General features: G+C 45.8%; 1 protein-coding gene across 1 annotated transcript; it reads left to right on the forward strand.

Moving 5' to 3' along the window:
• Window positions 1–1,833: 1,833 nt before the first annotated feature.
• LOC145356404 (E3 ubiquitin/ISG15 ligase TRIM25-like) lies at window positions 1,834–21,322 on the forward strand. Its single transcript, XM_080209112.1, has 7 exons — window positions 1,834–2,751; window positions 5,492–5,587; window positions 7,574–7,807; window positions 11,666–11,834; window positions 13,321–13,359; window positions 17,219–17,272; window positions 20,269–21,322. The coding sequence occupies exons 1-7, from the start codon at window positions 2,173–2,175 to the stop codon at window positions 20,814–20,816; spliced, it is 1,719 nt and encodes a 572-aa protein (XP_080065238.1). The 5' UTR covers window positions 1,834–2,172; the 3' UTR covers window positions 20,817–21,322.
• The last annotated feature ends 1,401 nt before the right edge of the window (window positions 21,323–22,723 follow it).

Genomic DNA, 22,723 nt, shown 5'->3' on the forward strand with positions numbered 1-22,723 from the left:
AGACACCGACCCAAATCCATGTATCTGCACAGCAAACAGTGATAGTCACTGAGCTGTCGTCTTGCCCAGCATCTGGTCCAGTTTATAGACAAAAGAAGATTAGAATTGGTGCTCCGTAGGAATCTGGCACTTTGATCCCTTGTTTATAATTTATCAAATCAAAGCGGCATTTTAAAAATGGTTGCATTCTTTTTGATGATAGAAAAGCAGCTAAGGGAATTAGAACAAAACATTCATAAGTTGCTACAATGGAAATACGATTTGAAAATGAAACTCGGTTAAATACAAATGATAACTTGGTGAGTAAAACGCAATTTTATGTATTACATGGAAGAATAAATTAAGTGTCATTGTCCATAGAATTGACTAAAATATAAATACAAATTGACAAATAATTCAAACCAGAGAGAAAAGTTGACCAGTAGCCAAAGCAAATATATTTATTTCCTAAATCAAACAAAAGAAGGGAAATTGCTGGACAAACTCAGCAGATCTAGAGAGAGGAGTCCCACACTTTGAGTGCATCTCTCTTTTGTGCCAGACCTGCTGAACCATAGAACCCTACAGTGCAGAAAGAGGCCCTTCTGCCCATCGAGTCTGCACCAAACACAATCCCATCCAAGCCCTACCCCCATATATTATACCCACTAACGCCCTCTAACCTACGCATCCCTGGACACTAAGGGGCAATTTCTTAGCATGGCCAATCAACCTAACCCGCACATCTTTGGACTGTGGGAGGAAACCCACGCAGACATGAGGAGAACGTGCAAACTCCACGTACACAGTGACCCCAGCCGGGAATCGAACCCAGGACCCTGGAGCTGTGAAGCAGCAGTGCTAATGTGAGAAACACCGCTCACAGTCAAATAATTTAGTCGAGTCAAGTTCCGAAGGAGCAAGGTATTTTATTTAACGTTCTTGCAAGACCGGGTGTCCAAAAGATAGGCACACCCTACATCGAGTTTAAGCAAGCATTTTATACTATTTTACAAGCATATTAATCAATTACACAATATCTTGTTCTCCCCTAATTGGCGGTTCCTGTCCTATCAGTGAGTTGTCGTTCCCCTATTGGCTCACGGTGCCCCACATTCCCGTCCCCTCTACTCCCCTTCCAACCACGTTTCTTGTTATCGCGAGAGTACATATCATAGTGTTTATTCAATCTTCTTACTTGATTAGTTCTCCCATCTGTCTTATCTAAAACTATTTAACATGTCCAGTTCATACCGGCTGTAATCAATCTTCTGCTAACTTAATTACCGACGTCCCGACTATCTCAGTGACTGTCATCCCCCTGTAGTTAAGAGGTATGCTCAGTTGCAAAAGCAACACATCCTGCTTACCATTTGTCTCCTAATCTGGGCCCCCATACGTTCCTCCCACTGCCCATCTGGTGTTATCCCTACCCAATAGGTGGTTTCTTCACTGTCCTTGACCACAGTTCTGCTAGCATCAGCGAATTTTATACTCTGTGTTTGTGATTAAAACCAATTATTGTTCCCATAATGTGGTTTGGCCATGTGTCTGACTATATCCATCTTACCTGACTTTAAGCTATTTTTCTATGGTGTACAGGTATATGTGTTAACAGCATCTTTACCTGCTGTTCACAGCTAATAACCACTGTGCTACCGTTCCTTTATTCATTTTGTTTTCAATTTCCAGCGTTGACACGTAGCCCCAGTAAATTGCCTGGGCTTGTAAAATCTCACCCTGTGTGCTTCCCATCCCCACCCCCTTCCCCCTTATTAGGAAAAGGAGGAAGTGTTGGGAATGAAAGTGAAACTTTGCCTGGGAGGTTCCTGGAACTATTTTGGAGAACGCAGGGCAGTGTGGAGTGGAGAGAGAGAGGGAGAGGGAGAGAGAGCTGGCTGTTGGAAGATTTGGCTGTAAATTTTGACCTGGGGTTATCAGCTGTCAATGAATTGGGGAGGAGGAGGGAATCCGATCTCCACGGGAAGCAGGGAAAACAGGAACCAAACCAACAGTAAACAAGGGAGGGGTTCACATAGTGTGGCTGTGTCTATGAATCGACAAATTGTCTCGATAAGAACTTGTTCTCCTTGCTGTGCAAGAGCAGACTTGCTGATTTCCCAGGCGAGAATCCTGCCTTGGTTTCCTGTTGGACTTTAACCTGACTTCTTACTGCGTTGGGTCCCCATCGCCATGGCTTCGCCGCTGGGCTCTCAGGATAAGTTTGTCTGTGCCATCTGCCGAGACATCTTCAGCAATCCAGCCACTCTCCCGTGTGGCCACAGCTTCTGCCTGCAGTGTGCGCAGTGTTACTGGGAGCTGAACTCCAGCCCAGACAGATCCAGCTGTCCGCACTGCCTCCAAACCTTCAGCCCCAGGCCCAGCCTGCACAAGAACCTCATCCTGTGTGAAATCCTGGAGGAGCTCAGGTCCAGCGGCAAGCTCTCAGCTGGGGCTGAGGCCGGCCCGGAGGACGTGGCCTGCGATCTCTGCGCCCGCACCAAGCTGAAAGGCAGGAAGTCTTGCTTGGATTGCCTGGTCACCCTCTGCCAGGGCCACCTGGCAGCCCACGAGAAGAGCCCAGCTTTCGGGGACCACACCCTGGTCGACCCAGTCAGCCAGCTGAAAGTCCAGCAACAGTGTGCGGCGCACGGGAAACCTCTGGATCGGTTCTGTAGGACGGACAGAAGGTGTATTTGTGAGCTGTGTGTCGGAGAGCAACATCTTATTCACGAAACTGTAACTGTGCCAGAGGAAGTGGACAAACGACAGGTAAGGGAATCTAGGCCAGAAAACATGATGTGGGTATGCCGGCGTTGGACTGGCGTAAACACAGTAAAAAGTCTGACAACACCAGGTTTTAGTCCAACTTATTTATTTGAGAATAGACTCACAAGCTTTCGGGGTTAGTCCCTTCATCAGGTGAATGGAGAGTTCTGGCCTCAGACAGAGCATATAAAGCACAGACAGTTTAGAGATTACTGATTAGAATGATAAACTGTCTGTGCTTTATATGCTCTGTCTATCATTCTAATCAGTAATCTCTAAACTGTCTGTGCTTTATATGCTCTGTCTGAGGCCAGAACTCTCCATTCACCTGACGAAGGGACTAACCCCGAAAGCTTGTGAGTCTATTCTCAAATAAATCGGTTGGACTAAAACCTGGTGTTGTCAGACTTTTTACCATAAAACATTAGACAGGGGTCGTGGGTGGAGAGGGGGGACTGGTGGTGTTGAGATGGTGGTGCATGGGCCTGTTTCCCTGGCTGATTTTTGTTGTTTGTAGACCTGAGACAGAGACCCAGTTTCAGGGTGGAAGCTATCAATGTTGAGAGTTAAAATCCAGATCGTTCCACAGTAATGTTCTTGAATAGTTGTGTGTAGACAGTGAATAGTACATACCCAGAAACCAGTAAACAGGGTACTTGTCTTATCCGAGGGAACGCTTACTGAGTATTTAATACCTTTTTACAGTTTTTTTTACAGCACAGTGGGTTAGCACTGCTGCTTCACAGCTCCAGGGTCCTGGGTTCGATTCCCGGCTCGGGTCACCGTCTGTGTGGAGTTTGCATGTTCTCCTCGTGTCTGCGTGGGTTTCCTCCGGGTGCTCCGGTTTCCTCCCACAGTCCAAAGATGTGCGGGTTAGGTTGATTGGTCATGCTAAGAAATTGCCCCTTAGTGACCAGGGATGCTTAGGTTAGAGGGATTAGTGGGTAAAATATGTAGGGGTTTGGGGGTAGGGCCTGGGAGGGATTGTGGTCAGTGCAGACTTGATGGGCCGAATGGCCTCTTTTTGCGCTGTAGGGTTCTATGATTCTATGATCTTTGCTCTGAAAGCACATTACCCAATAAATTTGACATTGTCGAAACTAATTCTTGCTTTTCAACAAGTAGAACCTGTGTCTCCTCATCATTCTCATCGGGTAGAGGGCCTGAGCATCTTCAGCGCAGATGAATGGATAGCATCCCAGTCATCCTCAGCGCTGCCTGCGAGGTGTAGGTCAGCAAGCGTAATTTCTAAGTTTTCACCACACATCCCAAAGCTCTTTGAGATACTTTTAAAGTTTGGTCACTATCACGATCTAAGAAACACAGTCACCTCACACAAACAGCGATGTGATAATGATTAGGTAATTTGTTTTTGTGAGGTTGACTGAGGGATAAATATTGGCCAAGACACTGTTCTCCAGTGCCAAAGCATCGTATATATATGCCAAAGGGGTTGTATCAGAGATGAGGGGGTTAGCCTATGAAGAGAGATTAAATAGACTGGGTCTGTACTCGTTGGAGTTTAGAAGGATGAGGGGGGGATCTTTTAGTGACGTATAAGATAATGAAGGGGATGGATAGGGTAGAGGTAGAGAGATTCTTCCCGCTTAGAAAGGACAGCAGGACTAGGGGCCACAGCCTCAAGATAAGAGGGGGGCAGTTTAGATCAGAGTTGAGGAGGAACTTCTTCACTCAAAGGGTGGTGACTCTCTGGAATTCTCTGCCCGTTGAAGTGGTGGAGGCTGCCTCACTAAATATATTTAAGTCACTGGTAGATAGGTTTCTGATAGACAAGGGAATTAAGGGTTATGGGGAGAAAGCGGGAAAGTGGAACTGATCCACTTCAGGTCAGCCATGATCTTATTGAATGGTGGGGCAGGCTCGAAGGGCTAGATGGCCTACTCCTGCTCCTATTTCTTATGTTCTTATGTTGCTTGAAAGATCGCACCTTTAACAGTGCAGTTTCAAACTAGAGTGTCAGCTGAGGCTTTTGTGTCAAAGTATCAAAGTGGTTTTTGTTAGACAGAAGAAGGTTAAGAGGTGACCTCATTGAGGCATACAAGATGATTAGATAGGGTGGACACTGAGAGCCTTTTCCCTCGGATGGTGATGGCTAACACGAGGGGACATAGCTTTAAATTGAGGGGTGGTAATTATAGGATGGATGTCAGAGGTAGGTTCTTTACTCAGAGGGTAGTAAGGGTGTGGAATGTCCTGCCTGCAGCAGTTGTGGACTCGCCAACTTTAAGGGCGCTCAAATGGTCAGTGGATAGGCATATGGATAACATTGGAATAGTTTAGGTTAGAGGGTCATTAGATTGGTTCCACTGGTCGGCGCAACATCGAGGGCCGAAGGGCCTGTACTGCGCTGGAATGTTCTATCTGGAGTGGAACAAGAACTCACAATCTTCCTGACACTGGATCGAGGGGGCTGACTCAGGGTTGACACAAATGAAGAGGAGGAATTAGGACCTGTGTCAAAATGTTAGGATTAAGGAGAGACTTTAAAAAGATGGCTTGGGAAGGGAATTCCAGATCCTGGGGCTCAGGAAGCTGATGGCAAAGGTGGGGCAATAACAATCCAAGATCCGCAAGAGGCCAGAATTGGAGAACTGAAAGATCCTGGAGTGTATTAGAGTTTGAGGATTGTATGGAGATGGGGGAGTTTGAAACATTTGGGTGTAATTCAGGCAACCTCACGGTAGGTTATTAATCGCATGTGGGTTTTTTTTTTCCCTTCTAGAAACTGATTCTCCAGGAGTTATCTCGTCACAAACAACAGCTACAAAACGCATTAGCAGAGACCAATAATCTTCAGCTAAAAGCTGACTCAATTAAGGTAAGCACATTGGTAATTCTGGACTTCATAAAAACACAAATGAGGGGGGAATTTCTGCACTCACAGGGCCACGCATCTGATGAATACCCTACCCCAGAGTGCAGTGGACACCGGAACACTAAACAAATTTAAGGAGATGGATAGATGGGCTTTTAATTAGTAACGGGATGAAGCGTGATGGGGAGTGGGCAGGGAGATGGAGATGAGGCTGAGATGAGAACAGCCCTTGAATGGAAGAGCAGGCTCGAGGGGCTGGATGGCCTGTTTCAGCTCCTAGTTCTTAGGTTCTTCTAAAACAATGAGATTTTCTCCAGATAGACCATAGGAGTAGGACAAGGCCATTCAGTCCCTTGAGGCTGTTCTGCTACTCAGTTAGATGGTTTCATCTGCTTTGGTTCCACATTCTTTAAGAGCATTGGCTAACAAAAATCTATGCATCTGAACTTTTACTTCATCTCAAAATGTTTTGGAGTGTGGAGTTCCCGATTCCCACTTTGTGTGAAGAAATGTTTCCTGACACCATCCTAAATGCCGATCTTGGGTTCATGTCGCACTATCTGTAACCCCCGTGACTTGCCTGGGTTTGTAAAACCTCACTTACTGTCCTGTCTGGAGACAATACACATCTCTTTAACCTGTGCCTAATGCTCCTTCCACTCACATTGTCGGCATCTTTAAGACTTGAATAGCAGGTTAAGTGTAAAGACTCGCATTCTAATCAGTAATCTGCAGAGCAGCACGGTAGCGCAGTGGTTAGCACCGCTGCTTCACAGCTCCAGGGACCTGGGTTCGATTCCCGGCTTGGGTCACTGTCTGTGTGGAGTTTGCACATTCTCCTCGTGTCTGCGTGGGTTTCCTCTGGGTGCTCTGGTTTCCTCCCACAGTCCAAAGATGTACGGGTTAGGTTGATTGGCCATGCTAAAATTACCTGTTAGAGTCCAGGGATGTGTAGGTTAGAGGGATTAGCAGGTAACCGTGTAGGGATGTGGGGTTAGGTCCTGGGTAGGATTATGGTCTGTGTAGACTCGATGGGCCGAAGGGCCTCTTTCTGCACTGTACGGTTCTATGATCTAAACCGAGTGTGCTGTTATATGCTCTGTCTGAGGCCAGAACTCTCCATTCACCTGAGGAAGGGCAAACTCTGAAAGCTTGTGAGTTTACTATCAAGTAAATAGGTTGGACTTTAACCTGGTGTTGCCAGACTTCTTACTGTGTTTACCCCAGTCCAACGCCGGCATCTCCACATCATCATCTTAAATGCCCAGATCAAAACTTGAAGTTTATGCTTATCCTGATCTCCCCCACCAAAGTAAATAGTTTCTCTTTATCTGGCTGACACAGTGCTTAGCACTGCTACATCACAGCTCCAGGGACCCAGGTTCAAATCTTGCCTTGGGTCACTGCGCGGAGCCTGCACCTTCTCCCCATGTCTGCGTGGGTTTCCTCCGGGTGCTCTGGTTTCCTCCCACAGTCCAAAGATGCTCCGGTTAGGCGGATTGGCCATGCTAAATGCACAGGGTTATAGGGATAGGGTTGCGGGGTTAGGGTGGGGAGTGGGGTAAGACCTGGATGAAATGTTCTGTCGGAGAGTCAGTGCAGACTCAATGGGCTGAATGGCCTCTTTCTGCTCAGTAGGTATTCTACAATTCTATGGAATCTATCAAATCTTCCAAATTATTTTGCACATCGCCAATTTCCATCACTCTATCAGTGTTGGCTGTGTCTTGAGCTGCTGAGTCCCACAACTGGATTTGCTCCCTAAACTCCTTTTTATCTCTCTTTCTCCTGTGTTTGGTGTGAAATTTTATTTGTTAATCCACCGTGGAGTGATTTGTCATGTTTGGCTATGTTAATGATACCTCATAATCACAAGTTGTTGCTGAACCTCTCAGTCAGATGATCTTTAATAGTTAAGGCAGCATGAATCTAATCAATGCGGCCTGTCCTCATTCGGGAATGTTGCCAATTTTCCTCTGTTGTTAATAGAATTCCGCAGAGGGGGTGAGAACTGAAATCACCGAGAAACTCGCTGCCATGATCCAAGCCGTGGAAGCAGTCCACAGGGAAGCGATTGGGCTGGTTAATGATGACGAGCAGGTGGCACTGCGCCAGGTCGACAGCATCAGGAGCCAACTCCAACAGAGGGGTGCTGAACTCAGCAGGAATGAGAATCAGCTGAGCTCCCTGCTGAAGATCGATCACCAACTCATCTTTCTGCAGGTAAGGACATCATTTCACATTTGTTGCTGGGGCTGGTGTCCCGAGGGAGATGTCCAGTTGTCCAGGGATGCCAAGAGCGGGATGTCCAGTTGTCCAGGGATGCCAAGAGCGGGATGTCCAGTTGTCCAGGGATGCCAAGAGCGGGATGTCCAGTTGTCCAGGGATGCCAAGAGCGGGATGTCCAGTTGTCCAGGGATGCCAAGAGCGGGATGTCCAGTTGTCCAGGGATGCCAAGAGCGGGGTGTCCAGTTGTCCAGAGATGCCAAGAGAAGGATGTCCAGTTGTCCAGAGATGTCCAGATGTCCAGAGAAAAATGTCCATTTGTTCAGGACATCATGTTCTTCCACTGAGGGCTGAAGGTTTCGGAATCTGTTTCATGTTTGCCGGGCGGGATTCTCTGATCTTGTTCACCCCACCCCCCTGCTGCCAGCAAGAATGGAGAATTTTGTATTCCAACCAAAACTCCTTTCACTCCCAGTCACCGGCGAGATCAGAGATTTCCGGCGATCAGCCTTTGCTTTTCCATTTGTTAATTTTCCATAAGTTATTTCCATCAAACAGCTATCTCATTGAGGGCCAGATATTCATCAAGGAAAAGTGGGATTGGGAAATTTTGTAGGATTAAGGTTCCCATCTTGATTTTGGAAGATCCTGATAGAGATCAGCATTGTTTTCTTTAGAATCTGGGTGCTCATATTTATTTAAAGAATAAAGATACAAGTTTACTACATAAAAATCATGAATACTAATACATACATTCTATCTTAAATAGTGAAATTACAGATAATAAAAGTACAATGCACTCAGTTACTTTCAATCTAAACTAATTTTTAACTCCAGTTGCCATCTATATATTCACGTACTGGCTGTGGTTTCTTGGATTTTCCATTTGCTTTTGCAAGGCTGTCCCTTCACGTCTCCTCTAACCATCCTACAATGTTATACTCTTATTCAACACTTTTCTTAGGGGTAAGTTTTTCACTCAGAGGGTGGTGAGTGAGTGGAATCGGCTGCCGTCGGTGGTGGTGGAGGCGAACTCGCTGGGGTCTTTTAAAAGACTTCTGGATGAGTACATGGGATTTAATGAGATTGGGAGTTACAGATAGTTCTATGGCCTGGTAGGTATGGATGTGACCGGTGCAACTTGTGGGCCGAAGGGCCTGTTTGTGCTGTAGTGTTCTATGTTCTATGTTAACACAGACCTCACAGCATTTTCAGCATGTCCACCTTCCTGGTTTAAACATTCATTACCTTTGATGTTCACTCTCAAGTGAATAGTTGTATCTAAAACTTTGTCTGTCTCTCCTTCTCGCCCACTCTCAGTTTGGCTCTATCAGAAGTTCAATTCTTTGGGAGTTCTTCAGTCAGCAAGAGGGTTAAACTATTTTAACCAAAACACAAAGTTTCACCTTACTTCCATGGCTGTAATTCAAACCTAGAACCCAATCTTATGTTTCAAAAGACATCCTTTGATTACATTTCAAATTTTGCTGAGTATACAGCTGCAGTGACCTGCACCACATTAGGAATCTTGATTTAAGAGAGAGCTTGCCTTTCTCAGATATTTTTTAAAAAAGCTTCCGGTATTTTTACTTCCCTCTCAGTAACAAATTCAAGGTCTGTCTTTTGAGCTCTCGCCTTGTTGGTTTGCACCATGGCCCCGTCGTCTTATTGACCCATTTCCGTTTACAAAAATCGGAGGCATCTCCCTTCAGCTTCTCACTCACCTTGTCTGGTCCACTTTACTTTGGGCTGGGATTTCACTCTTCAAATCAGTCAGCAAATACTCGCGCGCTGTAATTCTGTCACAGTTTTTCCTGGCCTGAATAAATCCCAACCCATCGCCAATCTGTTATGGGGCTGTCATGATGTTTCTCCTACTGTAGTTCAAACTATCGTTTCCCTTAAGTAGCCAGACAAAGTCATAGAGTGATTTAAGATGATTTATTACTGTAGCTAAAAGACCCTGACTAAATCTTGAAGACCAGAGCGCAGAATTCAGCAATATACAAACAATTATAGTTTCAAATTTGATTACAAGTAATTGGCATATACCAATAAAAGCATAGGCGTTATCTCTGTCCACTCACAATTATTGATTAAGGTTACATCATGCATGCACAATGGTATAATGTCCAATGAAAAGTTGTGCATGTTATATCATCAAGCAATCCTAGGTCTTTCTCTGACCAAAGGGATATCAACCTCCCTTTCCATTGTTGCTTGTTCTTATGAGCAAACATGAGCTACAACTGCACATCATTTAATTCAATGGTCCTTGACTCTCATCTGGGTTTAATCAAGACTTGTGGTTTTTGCCTGGCTTTCCCTGTGTGACTGAAATACAGCTTGCAGCTTATGTGATTTTTAAACTTGTGCGATTATTTACCATTTCACTCACCTAATTTGCACTCGGTGCATAACCAATAAACCAGAGTCTACACAGTTTGCTATAAGTTCTCATGTAATAGAAAGAAAATAGCCATTCAGAATTGTCCCTTCTCCAGAAACCTGTCAATGAGTAATAAGTAGGGAAATCCCATTGTAAACACCTTTTAGTCTATTTCACACCTCTTAATCTTCTCCAAACAAACACAGAGGCATGGCAAGACCACTTTAAAGATAAAGATCCAGTTATCGCAAGGTATTAAAACTGTCAGTCAAACAAAGCTAACCCGCTCCCTTTGCAGCTGTGTGAACAGATTCTTGCTGGACTGAGTCGGCTAGTCATTCCTGTATTTATATTTGATGTGAATGAGTCAGTCCCTCAAGTGTTTACTGATAATTCCACTCAGTGAGCTCAACTGTTCTCATGAGAGTGAAATGACTGGGTGGAGCATAAGTAACAGCGCACAGCACTTAACTCGAAACACTTGTTTCTGTCTTGTTAAATCTCTGCAACTCTATAGATTTGAGAAGCTGTCACGAGAATGTTTAATAGAGATGTTTCGTATTTTGTTTCCCACGTACCCTGATCACATCGAACGGTTTATTCTGGGGTAAGGGTTCCTGGCATCTCCACCTGTCCAGCCTGAAAAGTAAGACCAGTCCCACACTAGATGGATAGGTCAGTGTTCTTGGGGCTATTGAGGATGGGGCAGTGTTACTCAAACTCCAGGAAGAAATCGGGAGAAAGGGCAGTGCAGTCAGTGTTAGTCCTGAAATTGAATTTAAGCTGATGGTGTGATTTACAAAGAACAAAGAACAACACAGCACAGGAAACAGGCCCTTCGGCCCGACAAGCCCACGCCGCCCATTTTAACACTCCGTAGGTGCCTCATTCCAATCCTTCTTCTATCTATGACTTTTGTCTACGCCTCTTGGACTCCACAATAAAGGGGTGTAAATTTAGAGAATTATATGTGCGCCAGATTAAGGGAGGTCTAATTTAGGGACAATTTGTTAACACCAATCAGCCTAAGAGCACGTTTTTGGGGTGTGGGAGGAAACCGGAGCACCCGGAGAAATCCCACGCAGACACGGGGAGAATGTGCAAACTCCCACAGACATCGACCCAAATCGGAGATCCGACCCGGCTCCCTCTAACGGCACAGCAAACAGTGATAGTCACTGAGCTGTCGTGTTATCCATTGTGCTTTGTTCACCACAGAGGATGGTGAATCTCTGGAATTCTCTGCCCGTTGAAGTGGTGGAGGCTACCTCGCTAAATATATTTAAGTCACGGGTAGATAGGTTTCTGATAGACAGGGGAATTAAGGGTTATGGGGAGAAAGTGGGAAAGTGGAACTGATCCACTTCAGATCAGCCATGATCTTATTGAATGGCGGGGCAGGCTCGAAGGGCTAGATGGCCTACTCCTGCTCCTATTTCTTATGTTCTTATGTTTATCCCTGATAGGAATCCAGTTGTTTAAAAGCAAGCATGCAACCTCTGGATTTCCCACAACTGAAGACAGATGTCAAGTCCACAATGGCTCAGATCAACGTAGCTGTCACAGAACTTGCCACATGGGTTGAACAGCGAACGCAGCTGTTCTCCAAGCAAATCCTCGCAAAACGGAACAGCGGTTAGTGATTTCATACACTGTTTTAACCTATTACTGTTTCAGCAATATGGATAAGGCAAGTGACTGTTATCTAAAGAGTAGGTGGGACTTTGCACAATGGTCAGCACCGCTGCCTCACAGCACCAGGGACCCTGGTTTTGATTCCCAGTTTCGGTCACCATCTGCGTGGAGTTTGTGCATTCTCCCTGTGTCTGCGTGGGTTTCCTCCGGGTGCTCCAGTTTCCTCCCACTGTCCAAAGATTAGGTGGATTGGCCACAGACCCAAGGCCAGACTTGAACTCGAATCCCTGGCATTGTGAGGCTGAATAATCATAGAATACCGTACAGAAGGAGGCCATTTGGCCTATCAAGTCTGTACCAACCACAATCCCACCCAGGCTCTATCCCCATAACCTCACACGTTTACCCTGCTATTCCCTCTGACACTCGGGTCAGTTTAGCGTGGCCAATCAACCTAACCTGCACATCATTGGACTGTGGGAGGAGACTGGAGCACACGGAGGAAACCCACGCAGACACGGGGAGAATGTACAGGCTCCTGTGCAGACTTTTGATGACCTGAGGCTGGAATTGAACCTTGGTCCCTGGCGCTGTGAGGCAGCAATGCTCATTACTATGTCACCTTTTAAAGAGATAGGCCCAAAGGTGCAATTTATAGAACCCCGACAGCACAGGAATTAACTTTTCATTGCCTCAATAAAATCACCACTCTTAATTTGAGAAAAAATCTAAAGGAATTTAAGTCATGAAACTTAAATCCATCTGAAAAGGTTTGGGAACCACATATGAAATGTTAGGGTGGCGTACAGTCCCCGGGCTGCAGGTCGAAGAACTGCGGCTAAATCTGGAACTTCATTATGCCATTGAAGCCTAGATGCAGAGACCAAAACCTGCGTCCCAAACAGTCCTGATCAACATCTGACCCGAGACTGGATACGGAAAATTTTCACACGTCCTAGGCAGCCAGCTAAAACGGGTGTGTTTTCCCTTGGGAGCAATAGGTCGATAGGTTTCTCTCCCTATTATGTACAAATAATATGTATATTATAGGTAATAGAACCTATTGTGTATTATGGACTAGGGGGCACAGCCTCAAGATAAGGGGGGGGTGCAGTTTAGAACAGAGTTGAGGAGGAACTTCTTCACTCAAAGGGTGGTGAATCTCTGGAATTCTCTGCCCGTTGAAGTGGTGGAGGCTGCCTCATTAAATATATTTAAGACACAAGTAGATAGGTTTTTGACAGACAAGGGAATTAAGGGTTATGGGGAGAAAGCGGGAAAGTGGAACTGATCCACTTCAGATCAGCCATGATCTTATTGAATGGCGGGGCAGGCTCGAAGGGCTAGATGGCCTACTCCTGCTCCTATTTCTTATGTTCTCAGTATTGAAATGATAAATGAAGTAAATGGAACAATGTAACTTGCTGAAGATCACTGTGGAAATTAGCCTTCAATGATTTCTCCTCACTATGTTTGCTTTGTGTAGAACATCCAAAGGTGAAGAATAGTGAAGAGTTCATATTTTGTAAGTATTTTTGATTCTACACTAAGTCCAGATGTGACTTGTCAGTTGTTATATGTTCCAAATCAACAGGTTCTTCACTGAAACTCTATTGAAACGGGGCTTTTACTTGCTGGCTTCATTAGACCAGAGGCACAAGACAGATCCTCCTTGCCAACCTCACACATGCTGTTTTCAGTGTGAGACTGGGTTGAAATTGGCCCTGCTGCTCCCAGTATTGCTAACACATTAAGGCAAACTCTGGGTATGAACAGTGTCCCTCTGCTGCAGACAGCAGCTGCCCCGGAGAGGCTGAAAATATGGTTCTGAGACATCATCAACAGATATTAGGTCAGATACCAAATCTTGAACGAAAGGTAGATTTTGCAGAGTGTCTTAAAGGAGAGAAAGGTATCAAGGCAAAGAGACGGAAGGAAGAAATGGCAATGTTCTCAGCAATGACTGAAGCCATTTAAAGAAGGCACATGATTGGAAGACATGAATGGAGCCAGGTAAGCCAACTGGACAACAGGGCAAGAGGTGTTGGAGGGTGATTGTGTAATCAGGCAAGTCAAAAACTTTCAGGCAGGTTGAGAAGTACGAGAAGGGAAAGTTTACCTTTGTCACAATCACATAGGATGCCCTGTGTTACTTTGTTAAGAGCTGCGTCAGCACGGTGAAACAGGCGCTGATACGAGGGATCCAAGCGCGGAGTTCTGGGATTTGGGAAAGGACAATGTTTGTACACCTGAGGGACGAAAGGGAAATTGGAGATGGAGCAGTAGTTGGCAAGAATGGAGTGGTCAAGGGAGGAGAGAGGTGACGATGCAGTTTTGAGGGAGAACCGGACTGTATCAGTTAACAAGGGAGACAGGATGGGAGACTGGGTGATCGCAGTTTAATGACAACTTAATAGAGATTTTGGAAACTAAAGAAAAATATGAATCCTGGTAGGGCAAGAAGGCGACCAGGATTAGAAGGTAATTCACCAATACACCAATACTGACCGATTTCCCCAATAGAACGTTATATAGTCATATTAACAGCACAAATGTCAGATCAACTTGGCAGCTTTTGATTTGTGTATTTATTGTAACAAATAACTCAATCAGGTTCCTAAAATTTATAAAGCTTCAAGTAAGGTTTATTTATTAGTGTCACAGTAAGCTTACATTAACACTGCAATGAAGTGACTGTGATTGGTATGTGGCCTGAGTAACTCAGAAGAGGCGGTTGGCAGAGCCCAATTTGGACTTTAAAGAAGCCATTGGAATAGTTTTATTGCTGGAGATCGCTGTAGAAGGGGTCCCTGAGCTATGGGGGAGCGGGGGGCAGGCAACAATATCCTCCAGCGAGGGGCGTGGGAGGCACCTCCTGTAATCAGTCCTCAATGAGAGAGCTTGTGTAAACCAAATGTTAAAGGGCCCTTACGATATTGAAGCCCTAATATCACCACCAGGTAGCCAAAGAAAGGCCATGACAATGCAAGAGAAAACATATTCCAGAGAGGTGCAGGTGGATCGCTGTAAAGGAACACCTGGACTATCTCAGGGGCAGGGATTCCACACCTGAGCAGGTCTCACAAGTGGCCATGGAGATGGCCACTTTCAGTATCAGTCCTCAGCTCGAAGCTGACTCCACATTGTCCCTCTGGATAGACTCATAGAACCCTACAGTGCAGAAAGAGGCCCTTCAGCCCATCGAGTCTGCACCGAACACAATCCCACCCAGGCCCTACCCCCATATCCCTACATACTATACCCACTAATCCCTCTAACCTACACATCCCTGGACACTAAGGGGCAATTTCTTAGCATGGCCAATCAACCTAACCCGCACATCTTTGGAAGGAAACCACAGTACCCGGAGGAAACCCACGCAGACACGAGGAGAATGTGCAAACTCCACACGGACTGTGACCCAAGCCGGGAATCGAACCCAGGACCCTGGAGCTGTGAAGCAGCAGTGCTAACCCACTGTGCTACCGTGCTTCCCTGTCTGAAGGCACAGTCTGAAGTTTGAAGGCACAGACTCGGAGATGGGAGCTGAGGAAGTGGACGTCCAGACTGAAATGGAGGTTGAGGAGGAACCCGCGTCGCTGACCCTGCGACACTCCCTCTGGAAACACAGGTCCCCCTCTCGGTTTGCACTGTCTGACCCAGCCCCACCTTCAACAGACCTCAGACCAATCACTAAACAACAGGAAGGAACTTCTCACCGTGGGGACACTGAGGGGGAAGTGGACTGAAGTGGGGGGGGAGGGATGTTATGACAGGAAGTGACAATTCCATGGATAGGATCTGGTTTGTAAAAGATAGCTGTGGTCTGGCCTGTGTTATTGTAGAATCCCCACAGTGCAGAAGGAGGCCATTTGGCCCATCGGGCCTGTACCGACAACAGTCCCATCCAGGCCCTATTCCCATAACCTCACACTTGCTAATCCCCCTGACACCAAGTTCAATTTAGCATGGTCAATCAGCCCGACTCACACACCTTTGGACTGTGGGAGTCCACACAGACACGGGGAGAAAGTGAAAACCCCACGTAGACAGTGACCCAAGGCTGGAATTGAACCCGGGTCCCTGGCAGAGTGAGGCAGCAGTGCTAACCACCATGCCGCCTGGGCTGATTCTCTACACAGAGTTTGTGCATCCCAGCAAAAGACTTGATGTACAGTAACATTGATGGGATTATCTTCAACACCTTCGCTTTTCTCTGCTTTGGCTTCTCACTGTAGACAAATCCTGGCGCAGCACTAAAAGAAAATGCCACTAAAGTTAGAAGAGAAATTCCGATTCTGCAAGGGCAGAAAGAACATTTAAAACGGGTGGTCTGGCTCTTCCGACGTGATCCCAAACGGATCCCTGGGATCATTATGGAGCAAGCAGGGCCAGTCTCTTACAAGGTTAAAGTCTAGGGTAGAACCTCAAAGAAAGGTTCATTGATAGATCTCCCCATGGGCTTCATGGTGTACAAACCCCCTTATCGAGTGAGTGGAGGCTTGCCCATTGCGATGTGATCAATGGGGGGGTGTTAAAACCTGTTGCTCTAACCCAGGCCGTTGTTGGGAGGCCCCGGGGTACAGTCTTACCAGCTGTAAGGCACAAGCACAGCATTTTCTTTGGCTTCCAACAAAAGGCTTCTGGTGATGGGAAACTGGCTGAGGCTGAATTACTATGGCACGGTGGCACAGTGGGTTAGCACTGCTGCTTCACAGCTCTAGGGACCTGGGTTCGAATCCCAGCTCGGGTCACTGTCTGTGTGGAGTTTGCACATTCTCCTTGTGTCTGTCTGGGTACCCTCCGGGTGCTCTGGTTTCCTCCCACAGTCCAAAGATGTGAGAGTTAGGTGGATTGGCCATGCTAAAATTGCCCCTTAGTGTCCTAGGATGTGTAGGTTAGAGGGATTAGTGGGTAAATGTGTAGGGATATGGGGGTAGGGTCAGGGTGGGATTGTGGTCAGTGCAGACTCAATGGGCCGAAGGGCCTCTTTCTGCACTGTAGGGTTCTACGGTTTTTACTAAGTCTGCCCCTGCCCATCACTGAGAGACGAGCAACTTCAAGTTTTGGCTTTCAGGGATAGGTGAACAGCCGGTCAAGCGACAATAAGCATCTGGAAGCTTGGCTAAATAATTGGAAATGGGCCTAATTTTGGGTCAGTCCTGGGCAGTTCCGATTCTGGACCCAAAAAGATTTCCCCTCACCACCTCCTGGTCTTTACCCAGGGAGTAACTTCAACCCTCAGAGCAAATTATTCTATTGATATCTCTCCTTATTGATCTATTTAATGTGTTTAATGAGATGTTAAATAAAATAGAAATGTGTGCCTGCAGCTACCTGTAGGATCTCACTGATTTTTGTCTTATTGTGTTTACTTTGTACAGCCACTCAAATCAAGAACATACCCAAGACCGTCTCTAGAACATATTACTTACAGTGTAAGTGTTCCTGACCAGTGCTGTGTTTTGTTCAATGATGGTTTACATTCTGTTCGATTTGCCAAATCCGCAAATAGTTCACAGGAAGTGCTTTGGAGCAACACTTCCACTTCCTGGTTCAACTCAGTCTGAAATGTGGACTGTCGGAACGACTGGAAGAAGCTGTTGTGGAATTAAGTGGCCAAAATGATCCAGATTTTCCTGCTGGCCAAATCGCATGGTCCCTCGAATGGCAAACACAGCAACCGTTCCCTGGTGGTGGGAGGTACAAAACTCCAGGCTCGAGCGCAAACAGTTAGGCCCGCCCTGCGGTACTACCCTACCCAAACATCTTGATAACATTTTTGATTTTGTGTGCACCCAGTGCTCTCAATTTCAACTTGACATCAATAGTACTAATTTTTTTTGTTGTTTTTATTCCAATCAAATCCAATTCAGAGTCGTTGGGCCTGTTTCCCGTGCTGGGTTGTTCTTTGTTCTTTGTTCTTTGTTCAACAAGTTGAGACATTCCCAATCCAAGTTGGCAAGACAGGGCTCTCACCTCCTGTCTTGGGCTTGACCTACAGGATCCAAGCTGATTGGAGCAGGCATAGCTCCTCCTCCAAGGCTTGATCTCATTTGCATCTTAGGCCGAGATGCCACTTTTAAAAATTGCTTCAAATGAAGTTGAAATATAACCTAACACTACACTTGATCTTAGCCAAAAGGCTTGAGAAGCTGACATCAGTAGTTCTGATTTGGATCGAATTTGATACCATGTTTGGTAGCTCACTCAAATCATCCCCATGTTCTCAAATCTGGTCAGCACCAGCAATAACTACCACTAAAGTCACACTAATCCCATTTTCCAGCCCTTGTCCCATATCCTTGAATGTTATGATGTTTCAAGTGCTCATCCAAATATTTTTTCATAGGTTGTAAATTTTCCAGCCTCCACTACCTTCCCAGAGAGCACATTCCAGACTCCCACCACCCTCTGAGTGAAAAACCTTTCTCTCAAACCTCCTCAATCTCCTGTCCCTCACCCTATGCCCCCTCATGATTGACCTCTCAACCGAGGGGAATGGCTGCTTCCTATTCACCCTGTCCAAACCTCTCCTAGTCTTATACGCCTCAGTCACATTCCTCACCCTCAGCCATCACTGCTCTAAAGAAAATAATAAGAAGGCTCACAACACCAGGTTCAAGTCCAACAGGTTTACTTGGTAGCAAATGCCACCAGCTTTCAAAGCGCTGCTCTCCACTCACCTGACGAAGGAGCAGCGCTCCGAAAGCTAGTGGCGTTTGCTACCAAATAAACCTGTTCGACTTCAACCTGGTGTTGAGAGAATTCTTACTGTGTTTACCCCAGTCTTACACCAGCATCTCCACATCTAAAGAAAACAATCCAAGCCTATCTATTCTCTCCTTTATAGCTCAAACACTCCATCCCAGGCAACATCCTGGTGAATGTCCTCTTTACACCCTCTAGTTGCTCACACTTTTCCTATAGTGAGATAACTGGAACCGTACACAGTGCTCCAGCTGTGACCTAACCAATGTTCTATACAGCTCCAACATTACTTCCTCACTCATATAGTCTATGCCACAACTGATAAAAGCAAGTGTCTCCATATGCCTTCTTAATATCCTATTCACTTGTTTGGCTGTCTTCAAGGATCTGTGAATAATTATCCCAAGATCCCTCAACATTTCCTACATTACAACACTGACTACACTTCAAAAGTGACTTCATCGGCTGTTAGACTCTTGAAGAAAAGTGCATTATAAATACAAGTCTTCCTTTTCCTCACCCCAGTCTTAAACGGTCAAACCCTTAACCTGAGACTATTCATTCTAGAATCTCTGGCCAGGAAATTTTATAGGTTTCAATGAGATGGCTTCTCATTTTAATGCATTCCAGAGAGTACAGGGATCTCACACAACGACATTGCCAATTATTCCTTTCTCATTACACAATACCCAGTCTAGGATGGCTTGCTCGCTAGGTGCTTCCCCAGTGTACTGGTCCAGAAAACCATCCAGGAATTCCTCCTCGACGATATTGCGGCTAATTTGATTTGCCCAACCCGTACGCAGATTAACATCGCCCACAAGTACAGATCTTCCCTTTTCACGTGCATCTCTAATTTCCTGTGAAATGCCATCTCCAAAATCACCAGCTTAGGGGTCCATAGACAACCCCTACTCGTGCTTTTTGCCCCTCGGTTTTTCTCAGCTCTACCCACACAGATTCCACACTGTTGGAGTGAATATCCTTCCTCAGTGTGATGTTAATTGTCTCTTTAACCAGCAATGTAATTCCACTGCCTTTACCTTTTTTGTCTATCCTTCCTAAATTCTGAATACTCTTGGAAGTTCAGTTCCCATCCCTGGTCACCCTGCAACCACGTATCCATAATCCCGGTTATATCATTCCCGTTTACAACTGTTTGTGTAACTAATTCATCCACTTTGCTATGAATGCTCTGAGTGTTAAGTGTTGGGTGACACGGTAGCACAGTGGGTTAGCACGGCTACTTCACAGCTCTAGGGTCCCGGGTTCGATTCCTGGCTCGGGTCGCTGTCTGTGTGGAGTTTGCACATTCTCCTCGTGTCTGTGCGGGTTTCCTCCAGGTGCTCCGGTTTCCTCCCACACCCCAAGGATGTGCTCTTAGGCTGATTGGGTGTAACAAATTGTCCCTAAATTAGTCTCCCCTCAATCTGGTTTCCGATGGGGGTACCATAAGCATAGACATGGGTCAAGGGTGGAGGAGGAAAAACACATTATTAAGATGGCGGCCCGGGCTCGTTGGACCGAAGGGCCTGTTTCCCGTGCTGTGTTGTTCTTTGATTCTTTGATCTGAGTGATACAGTTTTTCTCAAATCCCCTCCTGCCCCTTATCCTAAACCCATGCCCCCTCGCGAGGGGAGCCTAAGAGGAATAGCGACTCCAATCTGTCTTTTCAAACACGTGTTGTAACAAAGGGATTTCCTTTCTTTCATTGTCTTCACAGATGCTGGAAGACTCCGATTCAATTTAAACTCTGCAAACGGCTGTCTTCACTTCTCTAACAGGTATCAGGCAGTGTGGTATTCAACACCAATAAATTACCCTGATCACCCAGACAGATTTGATAGGCAACCACAAATCCTGTGTGACTCTGTCTGGATCGGCAACTTCAGTCGTAGATATTTTGAATTTGAATTGTTCAAAAATCAGAGGAGTGACCATATTTGCGTGGGCATCACACACTCTGATATTGAAAGAAAAGGCATTAGCCTTTCCTCTGTGCTGGGTAGGTATAACCAGTCCTGGTGTTTAGATTTGCACCTAACACCACGCGATACTTTCTTAATCTTTGAGAATGGAGTCGAATCTGACGTACCAAGCGTGAGCTACAACAGGATTGGAATGTTTCTGGACAATCGGAGCTTGTCGTTTTACAGTGTGACAGACACAATGACCCTAATCCACAAATTTACAAATATAAATACACAGACAGCCTATCCTGCTTTTCGAATGGGAGCTGGAACAGCCCTGAGACTCTGTCAACTTTGCTAAAGACTAGTTTCTACAACTGAGAGTCCTGTATCGAATGCCTTTGGATAGAATGTAACTCCGACACCCAGTGGCCATTGATGACTCGTTTAGTTTAAGGAATTTGGACGGTTGCATTCACGACCAGCGCTCACAAGTGTGGCGCTGACGGGGTTTGAATTTGTAAGTGGGCGGCTGGGCGATGCCTGTGCGCCTCTAAGCTGTGGGAGGGGAGAGAGGTACAGTGATCCTCATGGGAATGCAAGATCCCCCCTGAGCCACATGCCACCCTGATTTGGAAATAGACAGATACAGAACATAGCTTGTAAATACAATGTATCAAGTCTTCACACTAATTCAACATTATAATGAAGCAAGTGTAAGGTGATTGAGATTGGTAGATGCTAATTGTAATCAAATTTGAAACTATAATTGCGTATGTATCTCTGAATTCTGCATTCTGGTTAGTTACAGGCTGTGACCTGCCAGTTTCTGAGCTACGTAACTTGATTAAACAACTGCTTAAGAGAGCTCCGTGTCTTGGTCTGGTTACTTGAAGGATAAAGTTGTGATCAATTAAAAAACTGGACATCAAAGCCCGCAACACTTTTCTATTAAACATCTTCAAAGAGTTGACAATAGTTAGTTTCAATATTGTTAACAATATACTGGCGCAGATTATCCTCTAGATAACTAGCTTAATATAATAACAAACTAGCATTGCCTAAGAACCTGGACAGTCTGTTATGATATGTGCATATGGTTGGCCAGACTGACATTTATCGTCTGTTTCTCCAGGTGGCTGGAGAAAGTGTTGGTCAGCTGTCTTCTCAAACCACTTGAATTGATATACCGACAATGCTCTTAGGGAGACTGTTCATAGATCATCATAGAACCCTACAGAGCAGAAAGAGGCCCTTCGGCCCATCGAATCTGCACCGAACACAATCCCACCCAGGCCCTACCCTCATATCCCTACATATTATACCCACTAATCCCTGTAACCTACGCATCCCTGGACACTAAGGGGCAATTTCTTAGCATGGCCAATCAACCTAACCCGCACATTTGCTGATGACACAAAGATAAGTGGAAAAGCAAATTGTGCGGAGGGTGTGGAAAGTCTGCAGAGGGATCTAGATAGGCTGAGTGAGTGGGCGAGGACCTGGCAAATGGAGTACAATGTTAGCAAGTGTGAGGTTATCCACTTTGGCAGGAATAATAGTAGGAGGGATTACTATTTAAAGGGTGAAAAGCTGCAGCATGCTACGGTGCAGAGGGACCTGGGGGTCCTTGTGCACGAGTCGCAAAAACCCAGCCTGCAGGTGCAGCAGGTGATCAAGAAGGCGAATGGGATGCTGGCCTTTATAGCAATGGGGATAGAATATAAAAGCAGGGAGGTCTTGCTGCAACTGTACAGGGCACTGGTGAGGCCGCAGCTGGAGTACATTGTGCAGTTTTGGTTGCCGCACTTACGCAAGGATATATTGGCCTTGGAGGGAGTGCAGAGGAGGTTCACTAGGCTGATACCGGAGATGAGGGGGCTGGACTATGAAGAGAGACTAAATAGACTGGGTCTGTACTCATTGGAGTTTAGAAGGATGAGGGGGGATCTTATAGAGACGTATAAGATCACAAAAGGGATGGATAGGGTAGAGGTAGAGAGATTCTTCCTGCTTAGAAAGGGCAGCCTCAAGATAAGGGGGGGGTGCAGTTTAGAACGGAGTTGAGGAGGAACTTCTTCACTCAAAGGGTGGTGAATCTCTGGAATTCTCTGCCCATTGAAGTGGTGGAGGCTGCCTCGCTAAATATATTTAAGTCATGGGTAGATAGGTTTTTGACAGACAGGGGAATTAAGGGTTATGGGGAGAAAGCGGGAAAGTGGAACTGATCCACTTCAGATCAGCCACGATCTTATTGAATGGCGGGGC

This window comes from Carcharhinus amblyrhynchos, chromosome 21 (assembly GCF_965287045.1).
Source record: "Carcharhinus amblyrhynchos chromosome 21, sCarAmb.v2.hapA, whole genome shotgun sequence".
Classification (NCBI taxonomy): Eukaryota; Metazoa; Chordata; class Chondrichthyes; order Carcharhiniformes; family Carcharhinidae; genus Carcharhinus; species Carcharhinus amblyrhynchos.